The 20,078-nt window shown below is 44.3% G+C and overlaps 1 protein-coding gene across 2 annotated transcripts in view; it reads left to right on the top strand.

Moving 5' to 3' along the window:
• The window catches only part of NELL1 (neural EGFL like 1), a 1,211,404-nt gene that overhangs the window by 463,434 nt on the left and 727,892 nt on the right, over positions 1 to 20,078 (top strand). For both annotated transcript variants that reach the window (XM_082270280.1, XM_082270281.1), the window contains exons 8-9: positions 10,215 to 10,349; positions 14,749 to 14,851. In XM_082270280.1, the coding sequence (XP_082126406.1) occupies positions 10,215 to 10,349; positions 14,749 to 14,851 (238 nt within the window). The remainder of the gene's footprint in view (positions 1 to 10,214; positions 10,350 to 14,748; positions 14,852 to 20,078) is intronic.

The following is a 20,078-nucleotide window of genomic DNA, read 5'->3' as shown; positions in this document are numbered from 1 at the left end:
CTCAGACTGTATTCTCTACAGGTTAAATGTCATTTGTTCATAAAAAGTGGCTCAGGAAAATACCTCATTATGGCCACTAGATGGAGCTGAGGATCACAGAATAGTGGCCACTAGATGGATCTGAGGATCACATAATTACTGCCACTAGATTGAGCTGAGGATCACTGAATTATGGCCACTAGATAGAGCTGAGGGTCATAACATTATGGCCACTAGATGGAGTTGAGGATCATATCATTAAAGCCACTAGATGGAGCTGGAAATCACAGGAAATAGATATTTGTGTCCTGTGATTATGAGCTCCACCTAGTGGCCAAAATGTGTTATTTCCCCAAACCACTCTCTTTTTTTGTGTATATATAATAAACATTCAACCTTCAGAGGACTTAGAAGAAAATTCAGTTTTGCCCTATTTGCCCCCATTTGCAGTTTAGCTGGACACGTGACTATGCAATAATTTTATAAATACACCCCATTGTGTCTCAGCGTAGGACTCGGTTCACTTGTATTTTACAACCACCTTGGGGCCCCCAAACTCTATTGGCATGATGACATATCATGTTCTTCCTTAAACAGTTTTTCACTTCTGCTCTGTCAGGGTCTTCCAAGGATAAATAATTATTTTCTTTTATTTGGAAGTTTTCATAGTTTTATAGTTTTTAAAAGAGTGAAAATGTGTTATTGAATTTAATGTTTTAAGTTTTCTGACTATCCATAAATGTCTTCAAGGTATTGCAGTTTGCCCGTCCCGCCACTGTATGTTTTAGTGTGAGTTGTTGCTTAGTTGCAGCTAAGCCACTTTGTAAGATGTCTCGCTCCCCATGTTGTCCCAGGATCTGAAACATGGAAAGTGAAATTTCGGAGGACAGATCTTATAATACATAGTTGTGCGCCGGACCCAGCGTGTCGCACTGATTCAATACCACTCCGTAATACATGTAATTAGAGCCAACCTGTCATGCCTCCTGGAGGGAGTACAGAGGGGTTGGCGTAGATAATCCGGGCTTTGTATCACTTAGGTTACATCTAGTAAATCCATTTTGTAGAAGTCTCTGTGGGGAATGTCACAGTGAGGAAGAACAATCTCAGCAATATTTCCATATTTAATGGCACTAATACGGTACGCTAAGACGTCTCCTCGAGTTATCTCTCCGGCCTCCCATAGCTCGGGGTCAGTGACACTATTGATGCAAATAATTGATGGTATCTCACTGTAGCATATCTGGGGAGTCATTTGTTTCTGTAGAAGCTGTCCCTTAAAGTAAAACTCAGAGTAAACACCAAACTACACAGTTGAAAGTAAAAAAATAATAATAATAAAATAGTCTTGTGATTTTCAACCCTGTACAGCCAGGCAGGAGACCTACATAATCCCTAATTAAATATTACACTTTTTTGGTTAAGCAATGTTCTTAGTGGAACAGCATCATTACCTCTGTATTCCACTTAAAAAAAAGAAGAAAAAAGTGTATATATACAGTGGGTATGGAAATTATTCGGACCCCCTTAAATTTTTCACTCTTTGTTATATTGCAGCCATTTGCTAAAATCATTTAAGTTCATTCTTCTTCCTCATGAATGTACACATAGCACCCCATACTGACAGAAAAACACAGAATTGTTGACATTGTTGCAGATTTATTAAAAAAGAAAAACTGAAATATCACATGGTCCTAAGTATTCAGACCCTTTGCTGTGACACTCATATATTTAACTCAGGTGCTTTCCATTTCTTCTGATCATCCTTGAGATGGTTCTACACCTTCATTTGAGTCCAGCTGTGTTTGATTATACTGATTGGACTTGATTAGGAAAGCCACACACCTGTCTATATAAGACCTTCCAGATCACAATGCATGTCAGAGCAAATGAGAATCATGAGGTCAAAGGAACTGCCTGAAGAGCTCAGAGACAGAATTGTGGCAAGGCACAGATCTGGCCAAGGTTACAAAAAGATTTCTGCTGCACTTAAGGTTCCTAAGAGCACAGTGGCCTCCATAATCCTCAAATGGAAGACGTTTGGGACAACCAGAACCCTTCCTAGAGCTGGCCGTCCGGCCAAACTGAGCTATCGGGGGAGAAGAGCCTTGGTGAGAGAGGTAAAGAAGAACCCAAAGATCACTGTGGCTGAGCTCCAGAGATGCATTCAAGAGATGGGAGAAAGTTGTAGAAAGTCAACCATCACTGCAGCCCTCCACCAGTCGGGGCTTTATGGCAGAGTGGCCCGACGGAAGCCTCTCCTCAGTGTAAGACACATGAAAGCCCGCATGGAGTTTGCTAAAAAACACCTGAAGGACTCCAAGATGGTGAGAAATAAGATTCTCTGGTCTGATGAGACCAAAATATAACTTTTTGGCCTTAATTCTAAGCGGTATGTGTGGAGAAAACCAGGCACTGCTCATCACCTGTCCAATACAGTCCCAACAGTGAAGCATGGTGGTGGCAGTATCATGCTGTGGGGGTGTTTTTCAGCTGCAGGGACAGGACGACTGGTTGCAATCGAGGGAAAGATGAATGCGGCCAAGTACAGGGATATCCTGGACAAAAACCTTCTCTAGAGTGCTCTGGACCTCAGACTGGGCCAAAGGTTTACCTTCCAACAAGACAATGACCCTAAGCACACAGCTAAAATAACGAAGGAGTGGCTTCACAACAACTCCCTGACTGTTCTTGAATGGCCCAGCCAGAGCCCTGACTTAAACCCAATTGAGCATCTCTGGAGAGACCTAAAAATGGCTGTCCACCAACGTTTACCATCCAACCTGACAGAACTGGAGAGGATCTGCAAGGAGGAATGGCAGAGGATCCCCAAATCCAGGTGTGAAAGACTTGTTGCATCTTTCCCAAAAAGACTCCTGGCTGTATTAGATCAAAAGGGGGCTTCTACTAAATACTGAGCAAAGGGTCTGAATACTTAGGACCATGTGATATTTCAGTTTTTCTTTTTTAATAAATCTGCAACAATGTCAACAATTCTGTGTTTTTCTGTCAGTATGGGGTGCTATGTGTACATTCATGAGGAAGAAGAATGAACTTAAATGATTTTAGAAAATGGCTGCAATATAACAAAGAGTGAAAAATTTAAGGGGGTCTGAATACTTTCCGTACCCACTGTATATATATATATATATATATATATATATATATATATATATATATATATATTACAGTATCTAGTAAAAGTGATTACACCCCTCACATTTTTGTAAATATTTTATTCTATCTTTTCATGTGACAACACTGAAGAAATGACACTTTGCTACAATGTAAAGTAGTGAGTGTACAGCTTGTATAACAGTGTAAATTTGCTGTCCCCTCAAAATAATTCAAAACACAGCCAATAATGTCTAAACCTCTGGCAACAAAAGTGAGTACACCCCTAAGGGACAATGTCCAAATTAGGCCCAATTAGCCATTTCCCTTCCCAGTGTAATGTGACTTGTTAGTGTTACAAGGTCTCAGGTGTGAATGGGGAGCAGGTGTGTTAAATGTGGTGTCATCGCTCTCACTCTCTCATGCTGGTCACTGGAAGTTTAACATGGCACCTCATGGCAAAGAACTCTCTGAAGATCTGAAAAAAAGAGCTGTTACTCTACATAAAGATGGCCTAGGCTATAAGAAGATTGCCAAGACCCTGAAACTGAGCTGCAGCGCGGTGGCAAAAACCTTACAGCGGTTTAACGGGACAGGTTCCATTTAGAACAGGCCTCGTCATGGTTGACCAAAGCAATTGGGTGCACATGCTCAGCGTCATATCTAGAGGTTGCCTTTGGGAAATAGACTTATGAGTGCTGCCAGCACTGCTGCAGAGGTTGAAGGGGTGGGGGGTCAGCCTGTCAGTGCTCAGACCATACGCTGCACACTGCATCAAATTGGTCTGCATGGCTGTCATCTCAGAAGGAAGCCTCTTATAAAGATGATGCACAAGAAAGCCCGCAAACAGTTTGCTGAAGACAAGCAGACTAAGGACATGGATTACTGGAACCGTTTCCTGTGGTCTGATGAGATCAAGATAAACTTATTTGGTTCAGATGGTGCCAAGAGTGTGTAGCGGCAACCAGGTGAGGAGTACAAAGACAAGTGTGTCTTGCCTACAGTCAAGCATGCTGGTGGGAGTGTCATGGTCCAGAGCTGCATGAGTGCTGCCGGCACTGGGGAGCTACAGTTCATTGAGGGAACCATGAATGCCAACATGTACTGTGACATACTGAAGCAGAGCATGATCCCCTCCCTTCAGAGACTGGGCCGCAGGGCAGTATTCCAACATGATAACAACCCCAAACACAAGACGACCACTGCCTTGCTAAAGAAGCTGAGAGTAAAAGTGATGGACTGGCCAAGCATGTCTCCAGACCTAAACCCTATTGAGCATCTGTGGGACATCCTCAAATGGAAGGTGGAGGAGCACAAGGTCTCTAACAGCCACCAGCTCCGGGATGTCATCATGGAGGAGTGGAAGAGGAGTCCAGTGGCAACCTGTGAAGCTCTGGTGAACTCCATGCCCAAGAGGGTTAAGGGAGTGCTGGAAAATAATGGCGGCTACACAAAATATTGACACTTTGGGCCCAATCTGGACATTTCCACTTAGGGGTGTACTCACTTTTGCTGCCAGCGGTTTAGACATTAATGGCTGTGTGTTGTTGAGTTATTTTAGAGAGACAGCAAATTCACACTGTTATACAAGCTGTACACTCACTACTTTACTTTGTAGCAAAGTGTCATTTCTTCAGTGTTGTCACATGAAAAGATAGAATAAAATATTTACAAAAATGTGAGGGGTGTACTTACTTTTGTGAGATACTGTTTGTATATACTGCATAGGTGTGCACAGCCTATTACCTTAGGGTGTGCACCTCAAAACTCAAACACACATATGTGTGTATGCATGTGTATATATGCTGACAGTTACATAGTTACATAGTTTGTGAGGTTGAAAAAAGACATCAGTCCATCCAGTTCAACCTATGATGTGTGTGTGTTTGTTGTTAACCGTACATTGTATACTCCTGTATGTTGTACATTGTATACCCCTGTATGTTGTACATTGTATACCCCTGTATGTTGTACATTGTATACCCCTGTATGTTGTACATTGTATACCCCTGTATGTTGTACATTGTATACCCCTGTATGTTGTACACTGTATACCCCTGTATGTTGTACATTGTATACCCCTGTATGTTGTACATTGTATACCCCTGTATGTTGTACATTGTATACCCCTGTATGTTGTGGTCTTTAAGGTGCCCATCTAATAGTTTTTTGAAACTATCAATGCTCCCTGCTGATACCACTGTTTGCGGAAGATTCCACTTCCTTACTGCTCTGACAGTGAAGAACCCCTTACGTACTTTAAAGCGGAGTTCCACCCTGGTTATACATTTTTTTACAAAAATACCCCCGGGACAGTCAGGGCTAGCACATTCCACAATGGCTAGCCTCTGATCTGTCCCGGGTTGCACTTACCTTTCAGGAGAAATACTTACCTTGAAATTGTCTTCTCCAGCGCTGCCATCTCAGGTGTGGGCAGCTTGAAGCCAGCACGATCCTCTTCCGCGTCCTCTTTGGTCCTCTTCCTCCTTCTTCGGTCCCACGATGCACTGCACCGGCCCCGACGTCACTTCCGGGTCGCGCGCGTCATCCCTCCACAGCTTCTGGGCATGCCCAGAAGCTGTTTAGAAGGGAATGACGCGCGCGCCCCGGAACTGACGTCGGGGCCGGTGCAGGCGCAATGATTCCTGGGAGCGATGACGTTCAGCTCCCAGGAATCATTGCAAAAGCCAGGAAGTGACGAATCGCCGTGGCTGCCGAGGGGAGGAAGAAGGAAGTAAGGTGAGTATATTTTCTCTAAAAGGTAAGTGAAAAAAAAAAAAAAATTGCGATTATCCATTTGTTTTTCAGGTGACCGGGAGCGAGAAGATGGAGGTAAGTATAAATTTCGGGTGGAACTCCGCTTTAAGGTTAAACCGCCTTTCCTCTAGTTTTAGTGAGTGGCTACGTGTCTTATTGTATTCCCTTTCTCTGAATAGTTTGTTCCTTATGCTAGGGTTACCAATACAGTATTTGTACATTGATATCATATCCCCCCTTAATCGTCTCTTCTCCAGAGAGAATAGGTTCAGTGCTTGTAGTCTTTCCTCATAGCTGATGCCCTCCATTCCCCTAATTATTTTTGTTACTATTCTCTGGACTCTTTCCAGTTCCAGCACATCCTTCCTGAGGACCGGTGCCCAGAACTGGACAGAATACTCCAGATGTGGCCGGACCAGAGTCTTGTAGAGAGGGAGAATAATCAGTGTCAGTAGGGCAGTGAAATGGTGCCAGTAGTATTTATTTTAATTATTTTTTACAGTTTTATTTTTTTTTTATTATTTTTTTACAAATTTTTTAGAAGCCCCATTAGGGGGCTTTGGTGAAATATCAGGAGTTTAAACAGGGGGAATCTGCAGCTCTCAGGGTGACTCAGGGTGACTAGGCATGCCTGGCACCCCCTGTGTGCACGCCTATGATATACTGTATATATTGGCAGGATTTTAACAGAGAAGGACATGCTCACATACATATCCAAGAAAGAAAAAAATAAAAGAAAGACAAAATCTTCCTGCAGACAGAGAGATTGAAGCGGTGAATGTGTCTTTATTGCGTCCCATTGTCATGAACATCCTCTGCTCGGTATCGATCGGCCATCCCTTCCTCCTGAATAGCCTGCGCCTTGAAGTGGCGAATTCCATTGCTGTCCTCGTGCACCGCGCGGTATTGATGGATTAATCATTTATCAATACCAGGTTGCTGGCTGCAATTATATATATAAATGTTTCTATTGTATCCTGCGAAAGTTCATTTGTCGTGCCGGCGATAAACCTCTCGGCTGAGCCAGATTTCATGATAACCCGCCAGGCCTGTCTGACGGTCATATTTTAATGTGGGCTGAAACCCGGTGCTCCAGCTGCAGATCATGTACAGATATTGATCTGTGGCTGATAACTGATACAGAAGAGGAATGAGTGCAGCTCGGGGTGGAGGGGATACATTACAATGATATGAGATAAAGGCAATGTACTGTGCTTTTTTTATTTTGTGTTTAACAAACATGGATACAATCAGATGTAAACAAAGTATCCATTTTTTTTTAATTTCGTCCTCAAGGCTGCATTCCCATCTTCACAGCACCAATATTAAGACCTGATTGGCCGAAACGTGTTGGGTTTCATAGCTCTATATAACTTTGACTAATAAAGGATAACTGCTTGCTGATAACTACCAAAGTGCCGGCTTTCTGTGGAAGTCTGATTGGATACAGCCGCTGTTCAGCTGAAAATTCTCTGCAGGCTTATTCGACAAAAGTCCAAAATTCACTCAGTAGGTGGCCCTGCCAGCCTTGTTACTTTACGCAAAAGTTGTTAATTTAATCGTCTTTTTATTGAATGGACCCAGAGCCACCCATTTAAATAATTTTGCCTGATTCCCGGGCCAGTTTAACTCTAGTTTCTATTTCTGTACACGAAGGCAGCCATATTGACTTGTTAACCACCAAACTATGCCGTTCACATGCAAACTATGTACCCAGAGGTGCTTATAGGTATCGATGACCTAAAGGGTCATCATAGTTTTAATTATATTTTCTTTATTATGGTCAGGACTCTTTTTTTTTTTTTTTGCAATATTTTGTCTTTGAATTTAAGCCACCACATGGAGCTGTGCAGAGTCGCCAGTTTGATGTAAACTGTTCATACGCAGTTTGAATTTTGTCCTTTTCCTAATAAACTGCCATCTCCTGCCAAGCAGAAAATTGTTTGCTGAATATCAGCGGCAACCAGTCAGATGCAATCACTGGAAATTCTCCTCTGCTATCAGAGACATACCCATCCTCTGCTAGCAGAGACAACCCCCTTCCTCTTTGCTAGCAGAGACCCCCACCCACTCCTCTGCTAGCAGTGACAATCCCCTTCTCCTTTGCTAGCAGAGACCCCCCACCCTCCTCTGCTAGCAGCAACATACCCATCCTCTGCTAGCAGAGACAACCCCCTTCCCCTTTGCTTGCAGAGACCCCCACCCACTTCTCTGCTAGCAGTGACATACCCATCCTCTGCTAGCAGAGACAATCCCCTTCTCCTTTGCTAGCAGAGACCTCCCCCCCCCACCCTCCTCTGCTAGCAGCAACATACCCATCCTCTGCTAGCAGAGACAATCCTCTTATCCTTTGCTAGCAGAGACCCCCACCCCTCCTCCTCTGCTAGCAGTGACATACCCATCCCCCGCTAGCAGAGACAATCCCCTTCTCCCTTGCTAGCAGGGACCCCCCACCCTCCTCCTCTGCTAGCGGCCACATACTCATCCTCTGCTAGCAGAGACATACCCATCCCCCGCTAGCAGAGACAATCCCCACCCTCCTCTGCTAGTAGAGACATACACATCCACTGCTAGCAGAGACAATCTCCTTCTTTGCTAGCAGGGACCCCCCACCCTCCTCCTCTTCTAGCAGAGACATACCCATCCTCTGCTAGCAGAGACACTCCCCTTTTCCTTTGCTAGCAGGGACTCCCCCACCCTCCCTGACATACCTATCCTCTGCTAGCAGAGACACTCCCCTTTTCCTTTGCCAGCAGGGGACCCCCCATCCTCTGTTAGCAGAGATATATTTTTCTTCCTCCTCTGCTAGCACCCCTTCTGTCCTGCTAGTCTAGACACCCCTCTTCTTCACCTCTTCTAGCAGAAAGACCCCTCTTCTCCTCTGTTAGCTGAGACACCCCTTCTTCTCCTCTGTCAGCAGAGACACCCCTTCTCCTCTTCTAGCAGAGACACCCCTCTTCTCTTCTTCTAGCAGAGACAACCCTCTTCTCTTCTTCTAGCAGAGATACCCATTTTTCTCCTCTTCTAGCATAGACACCTATTTTTCTCCTCAGACACCAGAGATGCCCCTTCTGCTGTGCTAGCAGAGACACCCCTCTCCTCCCCCTCTTCTAGCAGAGATACTCCTTCCTCTACCCTTCCTCTCCTCTGCTAGCTTAGACACCCCTCTTCTCCTCCACAAGGTGCTTTGGGATGGGGGAGGGGCAGAGCCCTCCTGTCCCAAAGCACCCACCTCCCCATGTTGGAGGCATGTGGCCTGGTATGGTTCAGACCTTCCAGGCTGCATGCCAGGATAAGGGTCTGGTATGGATTTTGAGGGGGACCCCACACCATTTTTTGTTTTACATTTTGGCGTGGGGTTCCCCTCCAAATCCATACAAGACCTGAAAGTTGTGCTTACAAGAAAGCTCACATGTCATGTATCCACGCAGTAATAAAAAAAATATTTCATACAAATAAATGAAAGGATATGTTTATAAAATTGTCAATTTGCATTTTTTTTAAATAACATTGGCCAATAATCCCATTATACTTTATCTTTAAGGGGAAAAAAACTCTATAATCATTGACATGTTGATGAAAAATTTTCTGGGTAAATGATTTCAACAAACCTTTAGAATGACTTCACTGGATTTAAAGTAGATTGTCACGAGGCTTACCTTTGTTGGAGTCTGTAACGCAGAGATGTACGCTCACCCTTGCAGATATCCACAGTCCAAGGTGACCAGGTAAGAAAGCCACCTAAGCTGTGAATCTGTGCACGGGGGCTTGGCAGGGAAAGAGCTCCAATAAGCAGGACCGGCAGGAATACAATGGGAAGGAAAATCCAGGAATAACTGTAGTCACTGGATGACACGAGTCCAGATAAGGATCGCAGGAACAACAAGGAATGGAGGTAAGGATGGAAGTCGAAGTCAGTCTGGAACACACGCTCAGGAAATAGGAACACAGGAACAAAGTCTGTCAAACAGGAACAATGATCAGGAACAAAGTCAGTAATGGCTTCATGACATTTCTTAGGACCGGTTTCCTGATAGTGACAAACGTACACTGTGTCTTAGTAATGTGTTGACACCTCCTCTTAGAATCTCTGTTGGAAACTGAGTAATAGGGTGACAACCACATTCGTGAGACGGGGAGGGCAGAGCATTGTCAGCGTTTGGCAGGAAGTGCTTAGACAAGGACATTGCGGAATCACCATGATTTTTATAAATAAAGTTGCATATGTAAGAATAAGAACGATTATTTTTGAAAGGACTATAACATGGTATAATGTATATGGGATTTTAGTGATTGGATCTTCTCAATGCAGCAATGATCATCATTTCTTCATATTTGTTACATGTTTATGCCTTCCTTTGCAGTTAAATTATGCAGAGTCTCGGCTGAGTCAGTTGGAAAGTTGTCACTGTGAGAAGACCTGCCAGGTCCATGGTATGATCTACAGGGACAAAGACTCATGGGTAGATGATGACCACTGCCGAAACTGCACATGCAAGGTGAGACGGCGCCATAGCTCATGGATGGGCTCTTTTTTTTTCTTGCCATGATCAATACCCCTAATGGTACTTAGGAGCGTGGGTTAAAGACTCTGGAACTGTGAATTTTTGTTATAGGGACTTCAAGTTCCGACCAAATCTGATATTGGTCAAATTTTGCCTGTTCAGTGTTGAGGGAACAGCCAAAATAAATGTGGTGTCTGCCCATCCGCCAAACCTCTGCTGTAGCAGGAGGTGCTACACAGCTGCCAAATGTGACCGCTTCCCGCTGGTTGTTAGGGAGCTGGTGGCCACCAGGGTGTGGATGGTAAGGGACATAACTGACCAAAAATGGCCATGGCCATAGCTGGCCAGTGGCCATGGACACATTTGGTCAAGTGTCCAGGGATTCACTTCATATAAACAAGAGTCTTATCCTAGAAGTCCAGTTTAGATGTGCAAAAAGGAAAAAGGAAAGTGGCCCGAGTTTCCCCATACAAATACATACTCAGTCTTTAGTCTTGAGGAAGGTCTAGCATGAATATCCAATTGGAACCGACACAAAAAAAAACACAAAAAGGGCTCTGCCTAAAACTCATACCAGGTCCCAAAGAAAACGCATTTAAAAAAAAAGAAAACTAACATGAAGTATCCCTCCAATATCCATACCAGACCCTTATCTAGCAGGCCAGGAAAAAGGGGGGGGGGGGTTGGAATACCCCCCCCCTTTCCAAGCCATACCGGGTCACATGTCCCAAGCATGTAAAGTACATCTACAGAGGAGAACCCCCCTAGCGAAGCACATTGTCCCTATGTTGATGAGAACAAAGTCTTCTTCTCCACAAAGACACATTTATTACAAAAGCTAACATGTTTCAGGGCTGTTCATCCCCTTCGTCAGAGCTTGAAGAAAAAAAAAAAAAAAACAATGGGGGGTGAATCTATCAAAACTGTAGCAGCCACAATCTGGAGCTTTGCATGGCAACCAATCAGCTTGTATCTCTCTTTTTACAGCTTAACTTGAGCAAGCTGTTAATATAAGCTGATTGGTTGCCATGCATAGGTGGTCCAGGTTCTGCCCATTCCAGTTTTTATTAAGTCCCCTCAATGTAATATACAATAATAAGTTTACATAGCCTCCAACAGCAGTTCATATAAGTGGGACGGGTCCTGTGCAAACTCACTCACTGGTAAAACACCTTTTAAGCCTGCACACATTGTCTCTTCAAGCACTGATGAAGGGGGAGGAGTGCACCCCCCCTGAAACACGTTTCTTTTTTGAACAACTTGTCTTTGGAATAAAACTTTTATCTAGACTTGAATATTATGGAGTGGAGCTTCAATCTTAGACCCAGTATCCGTAATGGTAACATTGAAATATTTTGTCTATTGCAGAGGACATTGTATCATCCATTGTATCAGGGCTGCTGGAAATTGCAGTCTTTTGTGTGCATAGTAAGTTAATACAGCCCCTGCTTTTCCCGGTACGGTATGAAGGTATTTCTAATAATTACAGCCTTGGGAAATTCAGTTTTCTGGAATAAAGCTTATTGACTGCTGGCTGCTATGGCTTCAAATCCTTCTATAAAGGACACAGGGAGAATGGTCATTATTGGCGGTCTCAAACACGCTTTCTGTTGATAGCATACAATGCAGCGAGGCTACGGGGGGAAGAAATGACTTTTGGCGACATTTGCAAGCATTTGTATTTGAAAGCTGGTTGTTAGCAGAGTTTTGAAAAGAGCCTGGAAAAATACAGCATCGGTCATGAAAAAATGTGTGTTTTAGCCATGTATTGTATAGGCCATTCATGTTTAAAAGGGTCTGTCCTGCCAAAAGTGTATAGTATAATATTTATATTATATTATATTGGATTATATTATATTATATCATATTATATTATATTAAAATAAGATAACATTCTGACCACTGACCAGTAAAGTGAATAGCATTCATTATCTTAAGATAATAGCCACTGGAAATGGGTGGGATATATGCAAGTCACAATGTTGTTCCTGAAGTTGATGTGTTAAAAGCAGAAAAATGGACAAGTGTAAGGATTTGAGGGATTTGGACAAGGACCAAGGTCTAATGTCTAGACTAGTGATGGCAAACCTTGGCACCCCAGATGTTTTTGGAAATTAATTTCCCATGATGCTCAACTACACTGCAGAGTGCATGAGCATCATGGCAAATGTAGTTCCAAAAGTGGGGTGCCAAGGATCGCCATCACTGGTCTAGACAAATGGGTCAGAGGAACTCCAAAACTGCATCTCTTGTGAGAAGTTCCTGATCTGCAGTGGTCAGGACGGACCTAAAGTGGTCCAATAAATGAAAAACGGCCAAATGACGGTAGGGTCATGAATGGCAAAGGCTCCTTGCTGAAAGTGGGGAGAGAAGGCTCCTTGATGAAAGTGGGGAGAGAAGGCTCCTTGATGAAAGTGGGGAGAGAAGGCTCCTTGATGAAAGTGGGGAGATAAGGCTCCTTGATGAATGTGGGGAGAGGAAGCTGGCCCGTGTAGTCCAATCCAATAGAAGAGCTACTGGAGCTCAACCTACGGAAAGAAAACGTGTAAAACAGCTGCGCTATGCACCACTGAACGAACAATCAAATGTTACAGATAGTTGAATAAATTACATAAAATACATAAAAAGCAGCTACACAAAAAGATCCTGAAATAATCACATAGCATAAAAAGTATAAAATTGTAGCGCTTAAAGATGATAAAAAGTCCACATAATTAAAAGGAAAGGTCCTTTAAAATCAATAAAACAGTAGATAACCACATGTAGATTAAAAAATGGCGTTCACCAGTTCTCCCTCGGAAGATCACGTGACATAAAACCACCACCAAGAGAGGTATCTTAAATACCCTTACCAGATCTCACAATCTTATAGGCAGTATACGTCAATAGATATCAACAGGCATAAGACTTGCTACCAACGGGTTCCGTGGTCAACCATATCTCATACGCTGATATTCGCTTGTGAACCTTTTCTCAAAAAGATACAAGAGGAGCCTCTCATAGCGTAATACGTCCTGAATAATCTTTTATTTGGCAAAAATCGTCATAAATTACACTCACATTTATGCAGAGTGGCAGCAGCGTTGAGTATATCCACATGTAGTTGTTTCAAACCAAAAAGATGGCCGCCGTCGTCCTCCACTGCGCATGCGTCCGCCTCCACCAATGAGAACTGGTGAACGCCATTTTTTTTATCTACACGTGGTTATCTACTGTTTTATTGATTTTAAAGGACCTTTCCTTTTAATTATGTGGACTTTTTATCATCTTTAAGCGCTACAATTTTATACTTTTTATGCTACGGAAAGAAAAGCCAAAACACCACACACCAACAAAACCCAAGTGCGAGACCAATAAAAGTGGCTTCTGCTGGCTCCATGCAGGCCATGACACTGACACGCTTAGTCGTGGAGGTATTTCAAATTGCTGAAACAGTTAACAGAAAGTTCAATAGAAAGGTTTCAGAACACCCAAAGCATCAAAGTTTGTTCTATATGGACCTGTGTAGCCGCAGACTGGTCAGGGTGCCCATGCTGACCCATGTCCACAGCCAAAAGCACCTACAATTAGCATGTGAGTATCAGAACCTGACCACGGAGCCATTGAAGAAGGTGGCCTGGTCTGATGAATCAAGTTTTCTTTTATGTCATGTAGCTAAGTACGTGTGTGCCGCTTACCTGGGGAAGAGATGACAATAAGATATACTATGAGACGAAGGTAAGCCAGCAGAGGCAGTGTGATGCTTTGTCTAGTGGAGTCCATGCCTAGATGGGCCAGGGCTATTTTGGCAGCAAAAGGGGGACCTACTCAGTCTTAGGTGGGTGGTCAGAATGTTACGACTTATCCATGTATATACAGTAAAAAAAAATGTATGCAGCTGCAGGAGTGAGTCTTCATGTTATGAGGAGGAAGAGCCCCAGCAGGAAAGAGATAAATAGATACAATACATACCTGTAACTGTAATATTACAGTTGTGTACAATGATGGTTTGCAAAGTGCACTAGTTTATGGTAACCAGTCCAGTTGACTTACGTCAGTCCAGGGGAAGATCATTGGCTTATTGGCTTGCCTGGATCATTCCACTGTCTAATTCATGATAACCAATCCGGTTGACTGACGTCAGTCCAGGGGAAGATGATTGGCTTTTTGGCTTGCCTGGATCATTCCACTGTCTAATTCATGATAACCAGATCAGTTGACTGACGTCAATCCAGGGGAAGATGATTGGCTTATTGACTTGCCATTCCACTTTGCACATTGCTATTTTGCCAGTAAGCTCACTCTTGCCCTATCATGCATTGACATATGGCTGTTTTATTTTGCTCTGATACGCCTTGTTTCCCGCTAAGCCATGGATTTTTCTTTTATAAGATGTTTTTTTGTTTCCCTTCAGAATGGTGCTGTGGAGTGCAGGAGAATGTTGTGCCCACCTCTTAACTGTTCCCCCGATCACCTACCCATCCACATCCCAGGACAGTGCTGCAAAGTCTGCCGGCGTAAGTAAATTGCTTTTCTTTTGTTTTTTAAATTTTAGCCTACTACCTACACTAAGGCCATAAGGTATGTGGATACCAGACCATCACTCACTAGATGAGCTTGTTTGACCTCTCAAATACAGAACCAGGTGCATTAATGTGGAGTTGTCCCGTTTGTGGCCTCCACTCTTCTGGGAAGGCTTTCCTCAAGCTTCTGGAGTGTTTCTGTGAAGATTGTTGCCCATTGTGAGGTCAGGTACTGATGTTGGTTGAGAAAATCTGACTCCCAATCAGCATTCTACTTCATCCCAAAGATGTTCTGTAGAGTTGAGGTCAGGGCTGTGTGTAGGACACGTTCCTCCACTCCAAACTCGTTAAATCATCTCTTTATGGAGATGTTGGATAAGAAGACCTGGCTCAATCCATTTATCTCAGAAGTGATCAGTAGGGTTGAGGTCAGGGCTGTGTGTAGGACACTCACGTTCCTCCACTCCAAACTCGTTAAATCATCTCTTTATGGAGATGTTGGATAAGAAGACCTGGCTCAATCCATTTATCTCAGAGGTGTTCAGTATGGTTGAGGTCAGGTCTGTGTGTAGGACACTCGAGTTCCTCCACACTTAACTAGTCAAACAATGTCTTAACAGGGATGTTGAATGAGAAGACTTAGTTTGTTCCAATTTGTCCCAAAGGTGTTCAGTTGGGTTGAGGTCAGGGATCAGTACAGGAAACTTGAGTTCATCCACACCAAACTCATCAAGCTATGCCTTTAAAGAGATGTTTGAGAAGATCTAGCTCACTATTGGCATTCTAATTCATCTCAAAGGTGTTCAGTAGGGTTGAGGTCAGGGCTCTGTTCAGCACACCCAAGTTCCTTCACACTAAACTGGTCAAACCACACTTGGAGACATGGGCCACACAGAGCCACAATTAGATACTGTACATAGGGCATACAGGTGTGCACTTGGAAAAATAAGCCCACATGGGCAAACGTGGAGACATGGAACACACAGGATAACACTTGGAGACATGAGGCACAGTTGGAAACAAGGAGTACACAGGATCAGACTTGGAAACATGGGGCACACAGGATCACATTTGGAGACATGGGGCACACAGGATCACACTTGGAGACATGGGGCACACAGAAGCACACTTGGAGACATGAGGCACACAGGATCACACTTGAAGATATGGGGCACATAGGATCACATTTGGAGACATAGGGCACACAGGAGCACACTTGGAGACATGGGGCACACAGGATCACACTTGGAGACATGGGGCACACAGGATCACACTTGAAGATATGGGGCACACAGGATCACACTTGGAGACATGAGGCACACTTGGAAACAAGGAGCACACAGGATCACACTTGGAGACATGGGGCACACAGGATCATACTTGGAGACATGGGGCACACAGGATCACACTTGAAGATATGGGGCACATAGGATCACATTTGGAGACATAGGACACACAAGAGCATCCTTGGAGACATGGGACACACAAGGGTGCACTTAAAGACAAGACATGGGACACACAAGGGCACACATGCTAACTGGAGACATGGGGCACACAAGAGCATACTTGGAGACATGAGTCACACAGGGCCACAACTGGATACATTGGGCATACAGGTGTGCTCTTGGAAACATGGACCCACAGGGGCACACCTGTAGACATGGAGCACACAGAGGCACACTAGGAGATAGGGGTCACACAGGGGAACACTTAGAGACATGGAGCACACAGAGGCCCATTTGGAGATATGGGGCACACTTAAGGACATGGGCACACAGGGGTGCACTACACTTGGAGACATGGAGCATGCAGGTGCGCACTTGGGGACATGGGGAACACAGGGTCATATTTGAATCATGGATCATACAAAGGTAAACTTGGAGACATGGGGCACACAAGAGCACACTTAGAAACATGGGCCACACAGAGCCACAATTAAAACATGTGGCATAGAGGGGTGCACTTGGAAAAATGTGCCCACAGGGGCAAGCTTGGAGACATGGAGCACACAGGGGGGCGCACCACCCACATTCCTGTTCTTTGTGGTGGGTCATTTGTCTAGCACAGACAGTGGAAGAAACCAGTTGAAGCATAGTAACAGATATATGTCTTTTTATTATTATTTCTAAGCATAAATATGCCTTTCACATATATATCAAACTATAGAGCAGTCATTCCCCAGTACTCTGTACAAGACAAAGCAGCAGTTGATTCTCATAAATTGATAATAAATGCAGAGTCTAAGGTTTACGCTGCTTTAAGTTGAACTCACGCCCCAAATTTTGTAGCAGGTCCTCTCCTGCGTTAAAACTGATTACTCTCAATTCCCTGCAAACTTGCATCTTCACAATAAAACCCTTTGAAGCTGCAGCAGCTATCTTGAACCTGGAACCTGCCTTTATTTTGTGTCTGAATGACTTCAATCATTGGTCTCCTCTCTTCTATCTCCTCCTCCTGACCTATACTGTAGTTGCCAACCTATCACAACCAATGGCTCTCTCTTATCAATCATTTTGCATAAAACAAAAGCAGAGGGTGCAGATTCAAGCGTAGTATAAGAAACTCTTTATTCAAATAAAAGACAGCCAAATGGGCACTCACATAATAAAGAAGTAACTCAAGTCTATTAGCCACATTCACAGTCATAGGGTTGCCTTGCTTCTTCATTATGTGTCCATTCGGCTGTTTTTATTTGAAACAAAGAGTTTCTTATACTACACTTAAATCTGTGCCCTCTGCTTTTCTTTTCTTATTTTTCTTTTCTTTTCTGGGTTGGAAGGTCCCAGATCTCTGAGTAGCTGCAGTGAAGGTGTTGAACCCCCCTTGGCAGTATTCCCGAGTGTGGCTCGGGGTTAATTTTCAGTACCAAAAGCGGTAACTCCGAGCCACACTCGGGATTACCCCAGAATCACGCTCACCTTTCCTGCGCTTCCCCGCCGTCCTCCCCCGCCGTCCTCACACTCTCTCCCCCCTCTGTGCTTGGCCGATTGCCGGCTCTTGTCTTCTGGTTCCCTTCCCTGCAAGCATTGAGACGCAGGGGGGGGGGGTGGGGGGGTGGAACCGGCAGCAAATTCAAAAATGTAAATACACCAAATGAGATAATACAAAGCTGTGATCGGATTACACTGTATCATCCCATTTCACCACAGGATTTCACCTGGTGACTTTTCCACAGTGCCCTGCCTGTGCTTTTCCATTTTTTTGTGCCTGAAAAATAGAGAACGACCATGGTGTCCAGAAAGCATTCTTTTTGCGCAAAAACGATTTTAGACAAACTGGAAAACAGCGACAGCGAAACGGAGTTACTTGAAGAACTGAGCGATAGCGATTGGTGGGAAAATTCGTCATCAGGTACAGAAAGTGACGACAGCGATGATTCTGGTGTCTCTTTCTGGCACATCACTTGTGGAATTGTGGGAAGAATATGAAATGATTCTTCAGAATTTCCAACGGAGCGATGTGCCAGAAAGAGACATCAGAATTGTCGCTGTCGTCACTTTCTGTACCTGATGACGAATTTTCCCACCAATCGATATCGCTCAGTTCTTCAAGTAACTCCGTTTCGCTGTCGCTGTTTTCCAGTTCGTCTAAAAGTGCTTTTGCGCAAAAAGAACGCTTTTTGGACGCCATGGTCGTTCTCTATTTTCCAGGCACAAAGAACTGGAAAAGCACAGGCAGGGCACTGGAAAAGTCACCAGGTGAAATCCTGTGGTGAAATGGGAAGATACAGTGTAATCCGTTAGGAACACAGCTTTCTATCATCTCATTTGGTGTATTTACATTTTTTAAATTGCCGCCGGTTCCTCCCCCCTGAGTCGCAACGCTCACAGGGAAGGGAACCAGAAGACAGGTGACATCATCGGCTGAGCACACAGCGGAATGACGGCGGGGGATCGCAGGGAAGGTGAGTTTTAAAATATAAAACAACAGATTTCCGTGCAAAACAATGTACCGCTTTTAGCACAGAAATCCTGACATAATCAGACCGTCACGGAGGTTAATCCTGTCCACCCCAGACCTATGATTTTGGATATCCAAAACCCTTTTTTATTTACATAGACTATGTGCCAGTTTTTTAGCCCTACAAACTTTTTAAGTTTGCGTGATGGTAACCAAGTAGCTAATATTACAGTTTGCGCCATCTAGTGTTTCTTTTTGTCTGGTATTGATCAGTTTGCTCCTGAGCAATATAGGAAAGAACCCATCAATGTCATTCATTCTCCCTGGGTCATGCAGGCTATAGCTGTGCGATCTGCTGATCAGTTGCCTAATTACATTGCCAAGCAAATGATCAGCAGATTGTAGCGCTAAAGTCTACCACACTCAGTGGCCACCAGGGAGCATGCCGATTTAAAGGGATGTTGGGATGTGTTCTTTCATATAATGCTCAGACTCAGTGGCGGCTGGGGTGGTCCATGGGTCAGGGGGGGGGCGGACGGACCACACCATACCCCCCCCCGACCACACCAACTCCAGCCTGCACTGTCGAAACACCCCCCCCCCGGTCGCCGGCTCACTCACCCTGGGCAGGCAGCGGCGGCTTCCCCCTCAGTCTCCTCCCTCCTCTGCTCCTTGGCCAATAGCATGGCTTTTCCTTCTCGGCCAATCCAGAAACGGGTCTCAGGAGGACCCGCTTCCTGATTGGCCAGGAGGAGAATCAGTGTGGCAATAGCGAATATTCATTCGCTATTTGCCAAAAGCGAATATTCATTTGCTATTGTCACATTGTCACACAACTGGGTGGGCTCAGGGCGCAGTGCTCTGTGCCCCGACCCCACCCTTTTTTGAAGCCTATTAGAGCCTCTGGCTCTAATCACCTGCTTAAAAAAAAAAAAAAAACCCATTGAAATCCATGCGTCCGGCGCCCAGCATGTAGATTAGGGGGCCAGACGCATGTATGAGGGGGCGCCCCTGCACCCCCAAGGCACCAGCCGCCACTGCTCAGACTCTTAAAAGATCAGTGGGAGGCTGCTGTGTCATTTACAGGTACCTGCTGGCTCCTCCCAAAAAATTCAAAGCAAAGACTATCAGACAGACCCAGTAATGAAATCATTGGGTCTCAGTTTTAAACCAGATAAATCTTGAGGGCACAATGATTAAAGTAAAGTATATTCACTAAGCAGAAGAACTAAAAATTGCATAGTGAAAGGATGGTATAGAGGGAGATTTCTCAACAAGTTAGACTTATAGGCAAAAAAGAGGCCTTCAGATACATGGACAG

The sequence above is a fragment of the Pelophylax lessonae genome, assembly GCF_965119305.1.
Source record: "Pelophylax lessonae genome assembly, chromosome: 10".
NCBI lineage: Eukaryota > Metazoa > Chordata > Amphibia > Anura > Ranidae > Pelophylax > Pelophylax lessonae.
The sequence above is the reverse complement of the archived record's forward strand: the minus strand, read 5'-3'. Positions and strand labels throughout refer to the sequence as shown.